Raw genomic sequence first — 18,340 nt, forward strand, 5'->3', positions numbered from 1 at the left:
ACTCCAGCGGTCGCTACAGGCGACGCCCTGCTCCACCTCCTCCGCGGCACATTCCTGTCTCCACGTCTTCCTGCTGGCAGGTCCATCGCCGCAATGCATTGTGGGGGTGGTAGTTCCTCCCGCCCTAAGCCAGCGAAGATGTCCGAGGTGCGGCTCCCCCCAATTCGGGTGCTGGATGATTTTCTCCTGGGCTCCACTCGCTTGGCTGCCCCCGACGTGCGGGACCTGCAGCGCTGGCACAACCGCGTGATTAACAACCTCCTGTACTACCAGAGCAATTATCTGCTGCTGCTGGGCGCGGGGCTGCTGCTGGGCGGGTGAGTGCCACGGCGGCGGGCGGAGCACGGCCGGGAGGAGAGTCCAATCGTGCCAGTTCCGACGAGGGGCGAGGATCGTGCAGGGGAGACTCGGATATCGAACAATAGGCAGGCTTGGTTAGTGGAGGCTGAGGGCAGAACCAAGATGGGAAAGGGTGTTTCCCCCCCCCTCCCTTACTATTACAAGTAGTCCTCGACTTACAACACTTAGTGACTACTCATAGTTAAAACGGCACTGAAGAAAGTGACTTAGGACCGTTTTCCACACTTACGACTATTTCTGTGGTGCCATAGTTAAACTATTGGATGCTTGGCACCTGACTCATATTTATGACGGTTGCAGTATCCCGGGATCATGTGATCAACCTTGGTGACCACCTTATCAGCAAAGTCAGTGGGGAAGCTGGATTCACTTAACAACAGTGTCATTCATTTAACAGCCGCAGGGATTCACTTAACGACTGTGGCCAGAAAGGTGGTAAAATGGGACAAAATTCACAAATGTTTCGCTTAGCAACTGAAATTTGGGGGTCCATTGTGGTCGCAAGTCAAGGACTACCTGATTTGAAATCGGAGCGTCTTAGGAGAAGGGATTTCATCTTCCGAAGGTGGGATATGGAAGCTAAGAACAATCTCCATTTCAGTCTTGGGAATGGAAAAAGTGATTTAAGTGGGAAAATTGCCACTTTTTTTTTTTAATTGCTTCTGCAATTTTGAACAATTTGATGGTCCAATGCAAAAGAGGTTTCTGTGTCTTTAATGACCCCAAGATGGGGTGATAGAACCGGCATGGCCAACAAATGAGAAACCAAAATTGTAATCATTACACATCTGGGAGATGGCAAATTGGAGCTTTGTCCTTGGTAAATTTATTCTAATTTAAAAATACAATGCGAGAACGTAATGTAACTGTAACAGCAAGATAAGCCTCATGTGTCCCCAGGCAGCAGAATCTTCAAGCGTCTGCAAATGCTGCTCTGGAAAATATCTTTTATTTTTTTTATTTTTATTAACAAACATGTAAAATACACACACACAAAACTTAGACGTACCCCACATTTACACAATACAATACAAACAGGAGCTTCCTGTTCTTTCTAATAGCAATTATTAATCGATAACGCTCACCTTATATTATTTCCCCTTCTATTGTTTTTCATTTGGATTTCACCATTCTTAACCCTCTTATTTTACTCATAACTATTATTTTTTTGAGTTTTGTTATATTCCTTCATTGATTCTTGTTTCTTTCCTCCATCCACTTATACCATTTATCCCATATCTGGTAGAATTCTGATTCTTCTTTTCCCTGGATTTCTTTAGTTAGTTTGTCCATTTCAGCACAATCCATAACCTTTCTTATTATTTCATCTTCGCTTGGAATTAATTTGTTTTTCCATTTCTGGGCAAAGGCAATCCTTGCTGCCGTAATTATATGTAGTATTAAATACTGGATTTCTTTTTTGTATTTCCCAGACATTATTCCTAATTTAAAAATTTCAGGTTTCTGTTGTATTTTAACCACTATTATTGCCTCCAGCCAATTTTTGATCCTTTTAGCCTCCTCACAGGTCCCCCATAAATGGTAATATGTTCCGTGTATTGATTCGCATTTCCAACATTTTGGGGAGGAAAATATCTTTTCATAGCTCTTCAAAAATGGAATTGTGTGGACTCTTATAAGTCAAAATTTAGGCTCAGGCATGTGACTGAAACAGCTTTGGTCACTGTCCCCCTGTATGGAGCTGGTCATGTCCTTTTTCTCAGTGGACTTTGAGATTTTATGGTGTTTTTGCTCTTTAGTGGACAATTTTAGTCAGTAGTGTTTGGCCAAGTGATCAGGTGCCCAGGCCATTGGTTATTTTGGAACCAGAGACAATGAACCACAGTAAATAAAGAGATTTTAAACTTTGTTATTAGCTAAAGCAGTGGTAGTCAACCTGGTTCCTACTGCCCACTAGTGGACGTTCCAGCTTTCATGGTGGGCGGTAGGGGTTTGCTGTAACTCTGCTTTATAAGTTTTATAAAGTAAAGTTACTTCCCTACTTTATAAATCACCATTACTGTGGAACCGGTGGGCGGTTAGAAAAGTTTACTACTAACAGAGATACAAAAGTGGGCGGTAGGTATAAAAAGGTTGACTACCCCTGAGCTAAAGCAAACAGATTAAAAAACGTAACATACGGGAACAGGCGTACATACCAAGCAGGATAATATTAAAATCTCTTATAAGCTTCTAGGAGCTCCTTAATAACAGAGGTGCGCCAAGGGTGTCAATTTCCACAGTACCCAGTCCTAGCTTCCATGCGGAAGCTCCAGGGAAACAACAGCCAACCCTGAAGTGTTTTTTTTTATCAAAACCTGTCACCATGAGTTCAAGGCTCTGTAAGTTATGGTCTGAAGACTGTCCTTGAGTGGGTGACACATGGCTCTGGGATGGGAATCAAAAGTCTGAGACTTTCACAGCCAGAAAAGCGTTAAAGATTTATACCGTATGTATGGGTTCTGGGAAATCGGGGGAGGGAAGGCTGGGAGGGGTTGGGGGGGAGGGAGGGACATATATTAGGCTTGACGAGGGGTGTCAGATTTTAATGTAATATGATTGCACATGTATACTGTCTTCTCTTATTTTTTCTTTAAAACTAAGATATGTTAAGTATATTGATATGGAAGCATAAATACCATCAACATAGAATGGAGTTTGCTCAGATGCGGAAATACACCAATGAGAGGAAGAGTGGGAAACAGAGGAGAGAAGAAAGATGGGAAGAGAGGGATAGGAGAGAGGGTGAGGTGGGAAGATGAGGAGGATAAGGAGGAGTGGAATGTAGAGAGAGGAGAAGGAGAAAGGAAGGGGAAGTAGAGTAGGAAAGGATGTTGGAGGAAAGAAAGGAGATAGGAGAGAGGCAGAAGAAAGAGGTGTATGGAGAGCAGAAGAGCTAATAATGGGTTTTTTATCTTTCTGGGCGTTGATGGCAAGAGGAACTGATGTAATTACTACTTAATACAATAGGATATTGGCTATGTAATAGTATACATGTGTATGTTATGAAAATGGAAAATAAAAAAGTATATTTCAAGAAAAGAAAAGCTTTGAAGCTACATGGAGATTTCTTCTCCTTCTGTATTCAGTTAAAAAAAAAACCAGGCAGGGAACGAGATCTAAACGTCTCTAAACTTTTCTTAATGTGAAGATGTGTCACTAAGCCGCTTGAAATAACAATGGTCTTCCGCCTGCCACTTCAAGTACTGGTGGGGACGAAGAGCTTGTGTTTGTAGTTAACACCCTTGGGGTGCAGGTAGGTCTCATTATAGGGCCATAATTGGGAATGGAGTTCCTGTCACTAAGCGAGGTGGACGTAAAGCACGTTACGTTACATGACATGCTTAGTGATGCCAGTCCAAACACCTCCCATTGCTGCTAAGTGAAATCCACCAATCATAAGCAGCCAAACCAATCCAAGCCCTTCTGGGCTTCATCCCTCCAAACCTTGTCAAGGGACGGCTTCTAAATCCTGCCTACCTCCCCATCGCTGTCTTCTGTCCATCTTGCATCCTGCCTTACAGGGCAGCAAACAGCCCCTGAAAAGGGCTCTGGGGTTACCTGTCATACCCCAGGAAGCCCCAGGTGCTTAAGTCCAGTCACAGCTGCTGTTGCTGTCCACACCTTGCGCTCTGCTTTTCCAGGTTACCTAGATACACCCATGTTACATCTATCCTCCGTGAGCTGCACTGGCTCCCTATTGGTCTCCGAACACGCTTCAAGGTGCTGGTTATCACCTTTAAAGGGTTCCACCACAAAACCGCGTTCGACTAAAGGGCGCTTGACGAAACCGTGTAGCTGACGTCATCACAGCGCGACAACAGCGCGGAGAAAAAAGCACGTTGTAAACGCTAAACCTAAAATTAACCCCTAAACCTAAACCTAACCCCCCCTAAACCTAACCCTTAACCTAACCCTAAACCTAACCCTTAACCTAACGCTAACCTAATCCTAAGCCTTAACCTAACCCTAAACCTAACCCTAAACCTAACCCTAAACCTAACCCTTACCTTAAGTTGAATCGGCTTGCTTTCAAAGCGCTATTTAAAGCGCCCTTCTTTCTCCGCGCTCGCTGTTGTCGCCCTGTTGATGACGTCAGCGACGCGGTTTAATCGGGCGCGCTTTAGTCAAGCGCGGTTTTGTCGTGCCACGCCTTTAAAGCCCTACATGGCCTAGGACCTGGATATCTCTGTGACCGCCTCCTGCAACATACCTCCCAGCGCCCAATAAGATCGCACAGGGTGGGCCTTCTCCGGGTGCCATCGACCACACAATGTCGTCTGGCGGCTCCTCGGGGGAGGGCCTTCTCTGTAGCTGCCCCGGCCCTATGGAACGATCTACCCCCTGAGATCCGGACCCTCCCCACTCTCTCGGCCTTCCGAAAGTCTACTAAGACCTGGCTGTTCCGGCAGGCCTGGGGCTGCTGATCTCTGATTGAGCTTCAGCCCTATTAAGATCGAGTGTATGTTGTGTCCTTTTTTTAATTCGCTCTGTCCTGTATTTTAACTCTTTTAGTATTTTGTTTTTAAACTGTTTTTATGTAAGCCGCCCGGAGTCCTTTGGGATTGGGTGGCATACAAATCCATTAAAATTGAAATTGAATTCCTGCTGCCGGCGAGGCATGCCTGGCCTGGTGGTAGGGCTGACCTGGGCTTTTTGCAGCCCCAGAGCCACAGTGTGTGGTGTACTCCATGCTCCCTTCCTGCGCTGGCCTGGGGGTAGGCTTGGCGTTGCTTTTTGTGACTCTAGGGCAGTGTTTCTCAAGCGTGACAACTTAAAGATGTCCGGATTTCAATTCCCAGAATTCTGGGAGTTGAAGTCCAGACATCTTCAAGTTGCCAAGGTTTAGGTTTATTAGATTTATATGCCGCCCTTCTCCCAAGGACTCAGGGCGGCGTAGAACATTAAAAGAAGCACATAATACAAAAGTTTTTAAAAAATTAAATAGAATATCCCAAACCCAAATAAAATTGACAATGACATTTTTTAAAAAAAAAAATTCGAATTAAAATTAACAGTGATCAATAGCTGGCTGGGGGATTCTGGGAGTTGAAGTCCACAGGACTTAAAGTCGCCAAGGTTGAGAAACACTGATCTAAAAGCAGTTGGTTATTCCCTGTTTTCAGCAGGAAAACAGACTTTGTTCCCCTTCGTTCAAGGCGAACGAATCCTGGAAACATTTCTCCATATAGGGCTGGCTCTTTTTAGGAACAGCCTCCCGTTAGATAGATGCCATCCCCTCGGATTTCATACCCTCAACAAATGCACTAGAGCAGGGGTGTGAAACTTAAGGCCTGTGGGCCACATCCCCCCCACAGGGTGCTTAGATCCGGCCCACGGGTTTGGGCTGGAAATAGCAAAGGATTGGCCTGCAGTGCCTCTGGTAGCCAAAATGCGGCATGGAGGGGACTGCCCACGCCCCCTCCCCCAATTTTGGCTGCCAGGGTGGTGCAGGAGGCTGTCCAGGCCCAAAACAGGGTGCTGGGGGACCGCTGTACCCCATTTTGGCTGGCAGAGGGCTATCCAAATTAAAAACAAAAAGAGAAATTTTGCATTTGAGCATGTAAGAAGGGGCAGGAAAGGAGAAAGGGAAAGAGGAAAGACAAAGAAAAAGAAGAGAAGATGGGAAGAGAACAAGGAATGAAAAATAAGAAAAGAGGGGAAGGAAGAAGAAATTAGAATGACAAGGGAAGAAGGAAGGAAGGAAGGAAGGAAGGAAGGAAGGAAGGAAGGAAGGAAGGAAGGAGAGTATAATGAGAGTGAGAGAGAGTCTGAGGGAAGTTCTGCCTTAGCACTTGGCCGCCACAGGTGCCCCCGCTCGGACAGGAGTCCCGTGTCACAACCATCATAGCCACGCCCACTCCGACCACATCCACCCCCAGCCCTCCGAGGTCAAACACAACCAGAGGTGGTTTCCAGCTGCTGCTGCTACTGCCTGTTTGCTAAGTGCACGCGCACTTGATGCGTGCATGCGCAGTACTAAAAAAAAAACAAGATGGCGGCGCCTATGGCACTGCCCAGAGAACCAGTTTGGGTGTGTGGCAGGCCGAGTTACTACCTACTCAGCCGAACCGGTAGAAACACACCTCTGAACACAACCTTGATGCGGCCCTCGTTGTAATCAAGTTTGACACCCCTGCACTAGAGGGGCTCTCAGCTGAGAGATATCCAGACCCCTAACTATGCTCCTCACCCGTCTCCCTCACTCCAGGTGTTTAGGAGACCTTAAACCATCAGCAGCTACAAAAGGGCTTCAGAGTGGGCCGCCCACTGAATTGAATGCACATCGGGATTGGATATGGCATCTCCACACGGGCTGAAATGAAGACTGACTTTGGTGGGGGGGGGTTGTCTCGTTCTGCAGGTACTTCCAACCCATGCTGATCCTGCTAAGCTGCCTACTCGTATGCCTGCTGTTTGGAGGTTTCGTCTGGGCAGCTGAGAACAAGCCCCCCGTGCGACGCTTCCGGCGGAATTACCCTGGCACCTGCTTCTTTGCCATCCTTGGCGCTGCGTATTTCCTGGTGTCCCTTTTCGAAGGCTCGGCCACCTTCTTGATTTTCATCGCTCTGCCCATAATGTGTGAGTATACCCAGCTGGGGTATACGTGGGAAGGCTGTCGGTGCAGCCAGTATGCCTGCTGTTCCTTGTGTCTGTTGTGTCTCTTCCCAATCTGTTTAGGCTTGCGCAGAACACATGCTTTATGCTCAGACTGTGGGGTGGAGAGAATTTTTCAAGGGTGGGTTTTGTTGAGGCATGCAAACAAAGAGAATTGGATTCCCTTTAAGTGGAGAGAACATGTTTCTCTTTTTCCTGTGGTAAGGATCAAAATGAAAACACAGAAGTAGTTTGCTGCCAAATGCTCCTGCAGCCAGGAGCAGCTCTGGTTTCCCCATCGTATGCTGCAACCCATGTGCTGCACATGGCTTCACATAGAGAGAAGAAGGGGGAGAGAGTTTTGTTCAGGCTTCAAGCATTAAAACAAGCTGCCTGATCTACCAGAGTGAAGAAACTGTGGCCCTTCAGGTGTCACTGCTTTTAATCCCCCTTATTATATGCCAAAGGGTGCCTCAGAGGCCAAGGCGCTGAGCTTGTCGATCAGAAGGCTTGGCAATTCGGCGGTTCGAATCCCTAGTGCCGTGTAGCGGAGTGAGCTCCTGTTACTTGTCCCAGCTTATGCCAACCTAGCAGTTTGAAAGCACATAATGCAAGTAGAAAAATAGGGACCATCTTTGGTGAGAAGCAGTGGTGGGTTTCAAAAAATTTTCGAACCTACTCTGTGGGTGTGGCCTCCTTTGTGGGAGTGGCTTGCCAGCCATGTGACCTGGTGGGAGTGGCTTGCCAGCCATGTGTTTTCTCTCTCTCTCTCTCTTTCTCTCTTTCCTTCCTTTTGTCTCTCCCTTTTTCCTTTTTTTCTTTCATCTCTCTCACTTTTTCTTTCTTTTTTCTTTTTTTCTTTCTTTCTTTCTTCCTTTCTTTCTCTTTCTGTGTGTGTGTGTGTGTGTGTGTGTGTGTGTGTGTCAGCGGTGGGTTTCAAAAATCTTTGGAACCTCTTCTGTAGGTGTGGCCTGCTTTCCGGGTCCACTGGTGGAACCTCTTCTAACCGGTTCGGTAGATTTGACGAACTGGTTCTACCGAACTGGTGCGAACTGGTAGGCAGGGCCGGATTTAGATGAAAAGAGGCCCTAGGCTATTCCACTTATGAGGCCCTTTCACCTCCCATTTTTAAGTTAGTAAATTACATGAGAGACAATAAAATACATCATTACTGTGATATATCAATATATATCAATATATATAGCTGGCCTCCCGACGGAGGGCGGCTCTGCTCTGCGGCAAAGGCAGTGAGGCCAGCTGCCTCCCCTGCTGCGCTCAGCTGCCCGGCTCGGCCCCCTCGCCCTCACCTGCCTGGCCGCTGGTGGGCTCCGCGTCGACGGGGCGGCTACTGGGAGCGGCCACACCTCTTGCCCGACCGCCGGTGCCGGGAACGTGGGCGGGCTCCCCAACTGCCACGGCGCTGGAACGATCTTAACCAATACATTTTTATGTTTGTTTATTAGTCATATGCGTAGAATTTCTCCTTATTTTCGGTTCAGTGTTTTAGTGTTCACTGTTTTTAGAATAGTGTAATTTTAATTTTGCTAACAATTTGAATGTAGGCCCCTCTTGATCTTGAGGCCCTAGGCTGAAGCCTAGTTAGCCTATAGGAAAATCCGGCCCTGCTGGTAGGAACCCACCTCTGGTGAGAAGGTAACAGCGTTCCGTGCGCCTTTGGCGTTTAGTCATGCCAGCCACATGACCACGGAGACGTCTTCGGACAGTGCTGGGCTCTTCCGCTTTGAAACAGAGATGAGCACCGCCCCCTAGAGTTGGGAAATACTAGCACATATGTGCGAGGGGAACCTTTTACCTTTATTATATGCCATGCTCTGAGCAGGAAAAAAAAAGAGAGGGGTTTTGTTTTGTTTTATAAACCGGGAACTGAAAGCTGACAGCTTGGCTTCCAAGCTTATTTGGGTTTGCAAACACTGGTTGGCTCTCTTCCTCCCAAGCTCCCTTTTATAAAACTGAAACCGATCTGTGATCCTGCATCTTCTCCTCGGGAAGGAATTCATGCAGACTGACTTTCCTTTCGGAAGGATAGCTCTGTTGCCCTCGGGAGAATAGGCAGTGTGAGTTTCTGGTGCGAAGCGGGAGGAGGTGGTTCTGCCTATTCCTGTGTTACCAATGAGCAAAACCCTCCCCCTTCCTTTGCAGTGAGCCTCATCCATGCCTCCCTGCGTCTGCGGAGCCTTAAAAACAAGATTGAGAACAAAATCGAGAACATTGGACTCAAGCGAACACCGATGGGGCTTCTCCTGGAAGCTCTGGGCCAAGAGCAAGAGGCTGGATCCTAGACCATCAGCATCGGTTTCCCTTTCCTCTGGAACTGCTCTTTCCTTCCTCCAACAGATGCTTGTTCTGCTTGTCTCAATCTAACAATCTGGCTGTGAGTTCCTGTGGAAGATACAGTAGCTTCTAGCTTACATCAAACTCAGCAGAACTCCTGACCTGCGGCTGGGTAACAGCCAAGAGAGGAAATGGACTGAAATCAGCCTAACGTTCCAGTTTAATGTTAAGTATTTCCCATTGGAATCCATATTGGGTTTTTTTTTGCTTTGGAAAGGAAGGAATCACAAAGAAAGAAAACTAGAATTTGAAAAAACCTTCCGTAGTAAATTGTTGGTTTAGAATACACAGTTGCTGGTTGAGAGAAGGACAAAAATTGAGATCAGAACCAAATGAAATCAGTGTTGTTCCAATTCAGTTTTCTCCCGCAAGGTACAATCCAGATATGTTGAGATGAGAGTTTCCACATGCTCCAGTTAGCTGGGAATTTCCTGAATTGCGGGAGGCTGTAGATGGCTGGATTATTAATGGGCTTTCAGTGTATTATTATTTGTATAATGCCATTGCTGTAAGGGCTTAAGAAACAGTATTAGGACTACTCTGTGTAGGAACCCCATTACTTAGGCCAGTATCATTTATCCCTATATTGCACATAGTAGGCTGAGATTTTGTAGAGCAGAATGCTTCAGCCTCGCCCCCACCCCCATATGTTCATAGCAGAGCTGAGATTGAAATTGGGGTGGGGGGCGTTTGAATGGATATTTATCTTGTTTCCTCTTGGACTTCTGTAGAGGTTTTGGGCTCTTGGTGTTCAGATGGAGGCAGCAAGTAAAGCAACTTGGATGAAGTTTGGCAGTAGAAGGGAGCAAGGCAATTTGGAGAAGATTTAGCTAAACCTTTGAATGGATGATGGAGGCTAATCATTTACAAATCTTAAGGAATTATTTTAGGAATACTTTTGAGCAAAAGGGAAGGCTAACACTCAAGTGCTGGTAAAGGAGACTATGATGATGTACAAAAATACCCCCACAAAATGACATCAAAAAGTGGGACGCTGTCCCCACTTTTGAGTATATTTAACAAGCAAAAGAACTTTTGTCTCTTTGCAAGACCAAATCAAGAAACTTCAAAACCGTTGTCCTGGCTCATGAATGGCAATAAAGTGCAATTCAATTGGTTTGCTTTTAGATTAGATTAAAATGCACAGTATGGTAGGATAGGATGTGTAAAGCATAATCACAAATCATAATCCTAAAATCTGACACTGCGTTATGTGCGAGTCCAAACAATCCTCTCTACTCAAAGTCATTTGGAATTCAGAGGGTTCTTGTACAAAATTTAAGAGAATTAGACCAATTCTGCACAGTTCTAAGTAGAATACAATACATACAAATGAGATGTTCCAATACTGATCATATTCTTTTCATCATGCTGTTTTGAAAATGATGGGAAGAAGCAATAATTAAACACATAGTATAGCTTAAAAAGGACTTTCCATCTAAGCTTTTATGATCATTTAGCAAGAAAGGGGTTCTTTTATACTTCCTGTATGGGGTTTTTTGGGGGGGACCTCTAAAGGAAAGGCATCATCCTTGTTTGCTATTAGCAGGATATAACAATCATTAACTCCACTTCTGATCAAACTTTGACTGCATAGGCTGCTTCCTTCAAGTCTTTTCAGCCTTAAGTGATCAGCGGGACTGACTGGATATTTGGGGAGTCGTATCTGGAACTGCATATGGGCAGTTTCAACTTGCCTTTGTACTTGGTAGAATATGTGTAATACGCCAGATGTTAATTTTTGTGTCTCATGACATCTGCTAGCTAGTTGTCGTGTGTTTTTTCTCTCTTCCCAAGCCAGGGTCCTTAATAGTTCACTTCAGCTATCAAATCTCATTAGACTACTGGCTTTTCATGTATTTAGGACGGTTCCCAAGTCACTTGGGTGGAAGCTGAAGGGAAAACATGCTTCAAAATCTGTAAGGTATGGACCATAAACTGACTTATACAAGTGTACAGCAAAAAGTCTTTCTGGATTTTCAGAACACATTTGCTCCATAAACTAACCACTTCAGCTGTATTCATACAACCCATTGTGATAAAAATGCAGTTGAACAGTGGGTGAAGCCAGTGGATACTTCTCTTGAAGTGAGTTACCGATTTTGCTCAGCCTTTTGGTTCCCACTTTAATATGGAGGAAAATTTAAGAGTTGTTAAATCAGGTAGACATTACTTTGCTCAAACTGGGGCAGCTGGAATTGGAATTCTCATGATATGGTCATTATTTAGGCAGTATGGAGTATAATCAAACCCAACAGGAGGCACCACATTGGTTATCCTAGCAATAGAATTATGTAACAAGTATTGATACATAATCCCAATGGTAGATTATGAATGTTCCCTCATTCTTTAGAGCAGGGCCGTCAAACGCGGACCGGATGCGTCACCTGCTGGCCACGCCCATGCCCGGTTTAGCAAAGGGGGGGGGAGTCCAGATATGTCATGTGACGCCACAGTGATGAGATGCGTTTGAGATCCCTGCTTTAGAGGCTGCATTCCTCACACGTAGAACATGAAGATTCAAACCCAACCCCCTAATTCAGTGTTTCTCAACCTTGGTGACTTTAAGTCCTGTGGACTTCAACTCCCAGAATCCCCCAGCCAGCTATGGTATGCTGGCTGGGGAATTCTGGGAGTTGAAGTCCACAGGACTTAAAGTCACCAAGGTTGAGAAACACTGCCCTAATTGAAGTTGAAGGAACCAAAATGTGTACAGCTGCAGTTTGAAGGGATCGTTGCTTTTCATTTTGGGATTTCTTCCTGGGTTACTGAGAGAGATTCAGGCTTAAAAGGGAAACATCTGATATGGAAAGTGACTTTGTCACCATTGGCTCAGCTCTCAGAGGTGGAGAGTTTTGCCAGGGAGAAATCATGAATCTGGAGGTGAAGAGTGTCCCTCCATCAAACAGTCTAATGAAGGATGGGGAATGCTGCTTTCACCAAATATCTCTGGGGCTTTAAGCTTCTTGATTATAGCAATAGCAGTTAGACTTATATACCGCTTCATAGGGCTTTCAGCCCTCTCTAAGCGGTTTACAGAGTCAGCATATTGCCCCCAACAACAATCCGGGTCCTCATTTTACCCACCTCGGAAGGATGGAAGGCTGAGTCAACCCTGAGCCGGTGAGATTTGAACAGCCGAATTGCAGAACTGCAGTCAGCTGAAGTAGCCTGCAGTGCTGCATTTAACCACTGCGCCACCTCGGCTCGATTACAGAGGTGAACTGCAGGTTCCCTCTCTTTTTATACTTTTATACGTGCCGAAATCACTAGGACGTCTTTCCAACTAGCAATAGAATTGGAGAAAGGTTTTCAATCGTTTGTAATCATGATAGTTTAGATTAAGGTTCAAAGTGTTACTTTAGCTTTTCGTGGTGTTGTGGTCTGTATGTAAATGCAGTTTTACTGCAGAAGAGTCAACTTTGAAGACTGCTCCTCATGTGGAAATCCTCAAATTTGATGAAAGGGGCTTTTCAAAAAAAACCGTACACAGGTCTTTTTTGAATCATTGCCCCAGTGGGTACAGTGAACATTCAGATCCAGATGCACACGAGAGAGAAAGAGAGAGAGATAAGGGAACCGCACGGCGTTACATTTTTCTCAGAAACCAAACAAATAGTACTGTACAATTTAAGTGTACCGGTTTAAACTCTCTGCATATGGGAAATAAAAGTCTTGTGATTTTCATGACACAGTTTCACACGTAGCCTCGCATTTGTTGTCTTTTTGCTCTACAACCACTTTTGCAAGTCCAGCGCCTTTCCTGAAAGAGACAGTCGGGAGCAACTTTCAAAGCAGCTACACAAGATGTGGGCAGCTTTACTGATTCAAAAAAAAAAAAAAAAAAGAAAAAGCTTCTTCATACACAGTCCTGCATGTTCCCAACTACAAGGCAAAGGATTTGCAAAGCCCTGACATTAATCTAAGAGGATTACACAACTGCTGTCCATCCAATTCCCTGTGAGCTGGAAACTTTTAAAAACACGTTCTTCTTTCGGAGGCTGTGTGCGTTACTCAATTCTTCTATTATAATCAAAGCGGGTTCCTCCTTGTCGATGTTACCCCTTGATGATCCTAACCAAATGAAATGGGCATAGATTCTTTTAGCTATTTTTCCTCCAGGAGGAAAACTTTTGAGGCATTTGTGGCACATAGCAATAGCAGTTAGACTTATATACCGCTTCATAAGGCTTTCAGCCCTCTCTAAGCGGTTTACAGAGTCAGCATATTGCCCCCAACAACAATCCGGGTCCTCATTTTACCCACCTCGGAAGGATGGAAGGCTGAGTCAACCCTGAGCCGGTGAGATTTGAACAGCCGAACTGTAGAACTGCAGTCAGCTGAAGTAGCCTGCAGTGCTGCCTTTAACCACTGCGCCACATTTCTATCTGCTTTATTTTCATATCAATTCCTCAAGGCAAGTCACGCTGAAATAGCCCCAAAGTGCTCCAGTTACTAAGTAAAATTTTAAGCTCACAGATCAAATGCTGTCTAGTCATTATCCCGTACTGTTTAAACCATGATCCTGATGTCAACATGAAGCGTTCACACATCGCAGGCCTCGTTTACAATCTTTATTATAGAAACCTTCTCTCCCTTATGCACAGTGCTCAGTTTTACATTTAGATCCCCATATATAATCTATACATTAGTGTATATTAAAAGGACACACAAGACACACTGACTCCCGCATGGCCCTTGTTCCTTCAGCCGGGGGAGGGGACGGGGAGAAGACTGGAGCCTCTCTTGGATTCTCTCAACCTCCCTCCTTCCCTCTGCTCCAGAATGACCTGGATTCCATTGGCACAGAGTTTAAACAAAGTGACTTTCCCTTTTATGTGCAATTGTTGAGAAGAGGGGGAAAACCATCACACACCTTACAATTATTATGAGGATGATCATGGTTATTATTACAGCGAAAGGAGAAAAGGCAAGATGTTTCCTTCCAGTTTTGAAAAATTGGGGGAGAAGGCAGGAAGCACGTCAGGAGAAAATAACTGGTCCAGCTTAGAAGGCAGAAAAGTAGCCATATTTTTAGAAAATTTAAGGGTTGCATTTCCTGTTACAGTTGGGGGCAACCCACTCCCAGTGAGAATTGGGCTTTGATACATGCACGGAAGCTCCCAGCCGTTTTCGGGGAAAGCCACGCGGAAGCGTCTGGCCTTTCCCATAGCCCACCCAATGGATCAGACTGCATTGCGCCATCAGCTGGGCTCTCCTGCTCCCTCCCCCTGTGAGAGGTAATAACTGAACTGAATGGGTGGAGCTAATCACTGCATTCCTCTATCCAGCGCTACGGTGGATTTCCCCTGCTAGAAGAAAAAGGTCAGGGCCATGAAATAGGGTCATCCAGTGGATCCTGCAGATGTCTCCCAAACCTCTACGCATTTTTGTCCTCGCTCAGGGCTCTTGCAAGAGCAGGATACGAGTAGGAAGGGACAATACATCGAAGAGTAAACTAGGTTTTTTCACAGTGAGGGCAACAGGAGTGGTATAGATCTCTTTTTTCTTCTTCTTCTTTCTACTTTTTACAGGACTGATGTTCATTAGCAAGATGACAGGTCTGTGTGCTATATAACATTTCACAAGAAACACACATTGCACAAACCTCTCCATTTATACATTCCAGGGTTTATCAACGCTAAGACCCCGACACGGAGCACCATGGCAGTAACGGTGCACTGTTCTCCAGTGAACACAAGAGGGCGCCACCCACAGCGGGAAAAACCCTTTTATGGAGAAGTAGTACAGTAAACACAGATTTCCCCCCCCCACGCCCACCCACCCCCCAGAGTCTGAAATGGGGGAGGGTTAACAATTGTAGGAAGAACTATGGACACGCTCCTCCCTCCCCCCCATCCTGTGTCCAGTGTGACATGCAACAACCCACCCTCACACAAGTGGAGACATACCCTGCCAGCAGGGAGCCCCCATCCCTACAATGGTACCTCACACCCAAAAGGAGAGGCACCAGCGGGGGGGGGGGGGGGGAGATAAACAAAAGGAGTCAGCACTCCGGATAGAGATCCCCTTAGGGAAAAAAAGGGGGGGAAGAGGGGGGTCAAACCAACGTCCCTGGGGTTGGGTGCTCTGTGGAATCCAAGTTGTAAGGGCCAGAAGAATCTTCCAGATAAATCAGGTCCACGAAAGGTCTGAGCAGAGTAAAGCACAGGAAGAAAGGAGAGAGAGAGAGAGAGAGAAAGAAAGAATTAGACAAAGGGGAAGAAAGGAATCATGCAACAAGTGAAAGTGTTTATTTCTGGTTCGTCTCCTGTTTTGAATTCAATTTACCCTACACCTGGCATGGCACAGGTGGCACACGGAGCCATTTCTGAGGGCATACGAGGCATTGCCCCATCAGCTCCAGCGCGCATGCACGCGCTGGCCCGTGATTTTCGCCCTTGATTTTTGGCCATTTTTCACCCTCCGGAGGCATCCCTCTCCAAAAACTGCCCAATGGACAAACCGGAAGTTCGGGAACCAAATTCCTTTTTCCGTGTCGGGCTGTTTTTCGCCCTCCCCAAGCTCCTAGAAAGCCTGTGGAGGCTGGGGAGGGCGGATCTACCAGGCCCACCTGAAGTTGGAAAATGGGCCATTTCCGGCTTCCAGAGGGGTGGGGAGGGCCGTTTTTGCCCTCCCCAGGCTCCAAGAAATAGCAATAGCAGTTAGACTTATATACCGCTTCATGGGGCTTTCAGCCCTCTCTAAGCAGTTTACAGAGTCAGCATATTGCCCCCAACAACAATCCGGGTCCTCATTTTACCCACCTCGGAAGGATGGAAGGCTGAGTCAACCTTGAGCCGGTGAGATTAGAACTGCTGAACTGCAGATAACAGTCAGCTGAAGTGGCCTGCAGTACTGCACCCTAACCACTGCGCCACCTCGGCTCTCTAGAAAGCCATGTGCACATGCGCGGGGCAGCGAGGGAGGGGGTCACATGCACAAGGACAGGTGACACGGCTCAGGGGCCATTAAATTATGGGGGTGGGCATGCGAGTGCGTGGGATTTTAACCCAAGGCGAAAAAGATTCGCCATCACTGCCCTACAGTAATCACAACTCTAGTCTCCTTTGCTTCATTAAATAGGTCAGCCATGACAAAGAACCAGTCTTGCAACTGTCTGCCTTCTGGAGGCTTTAGACCAGGGGTCTCCAACCTTGGCAACTTTAAGACTTGTGGACTTCAACTCCCAGAATTCCTCAGCCAGCAAAGCTGGCTGAGGAATTCTGGGAGTTGAAGTCCACAAGTCTTAAAGCTGCAGCTGGCTGAAGAATTCTGGGAGTTGAAGTCCACAAGTCTTAAAGCGGCCAAGGTTGGAGACCCCTGCTTGAGACATAAACTCCCATTGTCTCCAGCCAGCAGAGGGGAGGTGACTTAGGGAAACCTGCTTTATAAGGTCACCTGCCTCCTTCCTTTTCCTTCTCTTCCTCACCCAGGTCTTCCAAACAGTTTAGAATGCCAGAGAAGCACCAGTTGTTTTGAAAAAGGGGGAGTGACACCAAAGAAAGAGTGGGGAGAGCAGAGAGAGAAGAGGCACGTGGCTGGCCTTAGGCAAGTGAGGGAAAGGGGGAGCAGGCCCGCTGAGCTTGTCAGGGCAAAGGAAGAAACCGGGCTGCATACCTGCCATAGAGTGGCTGCCCTGCGTAGCTCACGGAGTGAGGCAGTCCACCTCCTGGCCCCCCGTAATATCCCACGTCGGGGTTGGAGGGTCCCGGATCACAGTAGCCACGCAGGTGCTGATGTACAGACTGAGATGGTCCTCGTCTCTCTGGCGCCCCCCGTTGGGTAACTCCGGCGTTGCGTAAGTACCAGTCCCGGAGCCCCTCCAGAGCAAGCGCTTTGTGGAAGTTGCGATGAGGAGGCAAGGCGGGTCCATAACCAACCTCGCGGGACTGTGGGGGCAGCAGCGGCCCGCAGGATTTAGTGCGGGCCGCGGGTCGGGCTCGGCGCTGAAGCGGGCTTTCGGAAAAGGCTCCCCACTCTAGCTGGGGGGGCCCGTCTCTGCGAGACAAATGCTCACCACCCCCACAGCTCCGGCGTTCTAGGTAATAGTCCAAGAGGAGATCGTTGTACGGTGGGCGAGGGGTCCGGCCAGAGATGCAAGGGGTCAGGGCCTCGGCACTCTTAAACGGAGGGGCAGTGGGTAGGAGGGGCTCTTCTGAAGGGGCTCGTTCAATCAAGGCCTCGGAGCTGTTGCTTCGACGGGTCCGAGCAGCAAAGAGGGAAGCTCTGTCAGCACTGGTGTCCCGGCTAGGGGGCCCAAGCTGGGAATCGTGGCTGCCTGACCACTGGCGGGAGTGGAGAGATGGGGCCTCTGACCTAGGGGTGAAATTATCGCTTTTAGTTTTATGCAGGACAGCTGTGAAAAAAGAATTGCAAGCCTATGCATAATTGAGGGAGTGGGAGTAAGAACCCCTTGCACATCCCAAATATGCATCTACAGAAAAGTTGTTTTGCCTGTTGCATCTCAGGGTGCAAATTAGCTTCATTTCCTTTTCAGTCCACTTGTTTTAGTCAGGGGAGTGGACTGGGTTAGATAACTCTATTGTTAGTTTGCATCCAGCACAACTGGGGCAATTCAAGATTCCTCACCCTCCGAAGAAGAGGATGGTATGTTCTCAATTGTCTGCCTGAATTACTACCAAAGTATTACTACTAATGCTATACCAAGCCTTCTCCTTCCAAATTTGAGGCATGCTCAGAGTAGGAAGTTCAACAGAGGTGGGTTCCTACCAGTTCGCACATATTCGGTAGAACCGGTTCGTCAAATCTACCGAACCGGTTAGAAGAGGTTCCACCAGTGGACCCGGAAAGCAGGCCACACCTACAGAAGAGGTTCCAAAAATTTGTTGAAACCCACCACTGGTCCTTGGATAGAATTATTCTACACTATCATGCTCATATTTATAAAACTCAGTGCCTCTGTGAAAGGTAAGGATGACTACAGCGTTTGTGGTGCAATCAGAACATTGCGTGTGTTGAAGTTGTTTTAACGCAAACCAAAGATGCCTTTTAAAAAATAAGTTTACAT

The 18,340-nt window shown here is 46.8% G+C and overlaps 2 protein-coding genes across 5 annotated transcripts in view; one reads left to right on the forward strand and one right to left on the reverse strand.

The window, feature by feature from the left end:
* The first annotated feature begins 93 nt into the window (after positions 1–93).
* Positions 94–11,902, forward strand: PRAF2 (PRA1 domain family member 2). Its single transcript, XM_014062014.2, has 3 exons — positions 94–317; positions 6,725–6,942; positions 9,118–11,902. Exons 1-3 carry the CDS (start codon positions 94–96, stop codon positions 9,255–9,257), a joined length of 582 nt encoding a protein of 193 aa, XP_013917489.2. The 3' UTR covers positions 9,258–11,902.
* A 1,964-nt stretch (positions 11,903–13,866) lies between these two features.
* CCDC120 (coiled-coil domain containing 120) overlaps positions 13,867–18,340 on the reverse strand; it is a 56,174-nt gene continuing 51,700 nt past the window's right edge. For 3 of the 4 annotated variants that reach the window (XM_087710776.1, XM_087710777.1, XM_087710775.1), the window contains 2 exons: positions 16,930–17,628; positions 13,867–15,461 (listed from right to left, as the gene is read on the reverse strand). In XM_087710776.1, coding sequence (XP_087566902.1) covers positions 15,371–15,461; positions 16,930–17,628 — 790 coding nt within the window. In that variant the 3' untranslated portion in view covers positions 13,867–15,370. Of the gene's footprint in view, positions 15,462–16,563; positions 17,629–18,340 lie in introns of those variants that run through there. The other variant, XM_087710778.1, reaches the window with a different exon arrangement.

This window comes from Thamnophis sirtalis, unplaced genomic scaffold (genome assembly GCF_051295495.1).
Source record: "Thamnophis sirtalis isolate CommonGarterSnake01/CBP01778 unplaced genomic scaffold, rThaSir2_p1.2 scaffold_3, whole genome shotgun sequence".
Taxonomy (NCBI): domain Eukaryota; kingdom Metazoa; phylum Chordata; class Lepidosauria; order Squamata; family Natricidae; genus Thamnophis; species Thamnophis sirtalis.

What these genes read in the sequence shown, in the direction of transcription:
- PRAF2 (XM_014062014.2), top strand. Translation starts at nt 94, where the DNA reads ATGCATTGTGGGGGTGGTAGTTCCTCCCGCCCTAAGCCAGCGAAGATG. An exon ending in GCGGGGCTGCTGCTGGGCGG is followed by an intron (nt 318 to 6,724) that starts GTGAGTGCCACG and finishes CTCGTTCTGCAG; the next exon opens with GTACTTCCAACCCATGCTGA. An exon ending in CATCGCTCTGCCCATAATGT is followed by an intron (nt 6,943 to 9,117) that starts GTGAGTATACCC and finishes CTTCCTTTGCAG; the next exon opens with TGAGCCTCATCCATGCCTCC.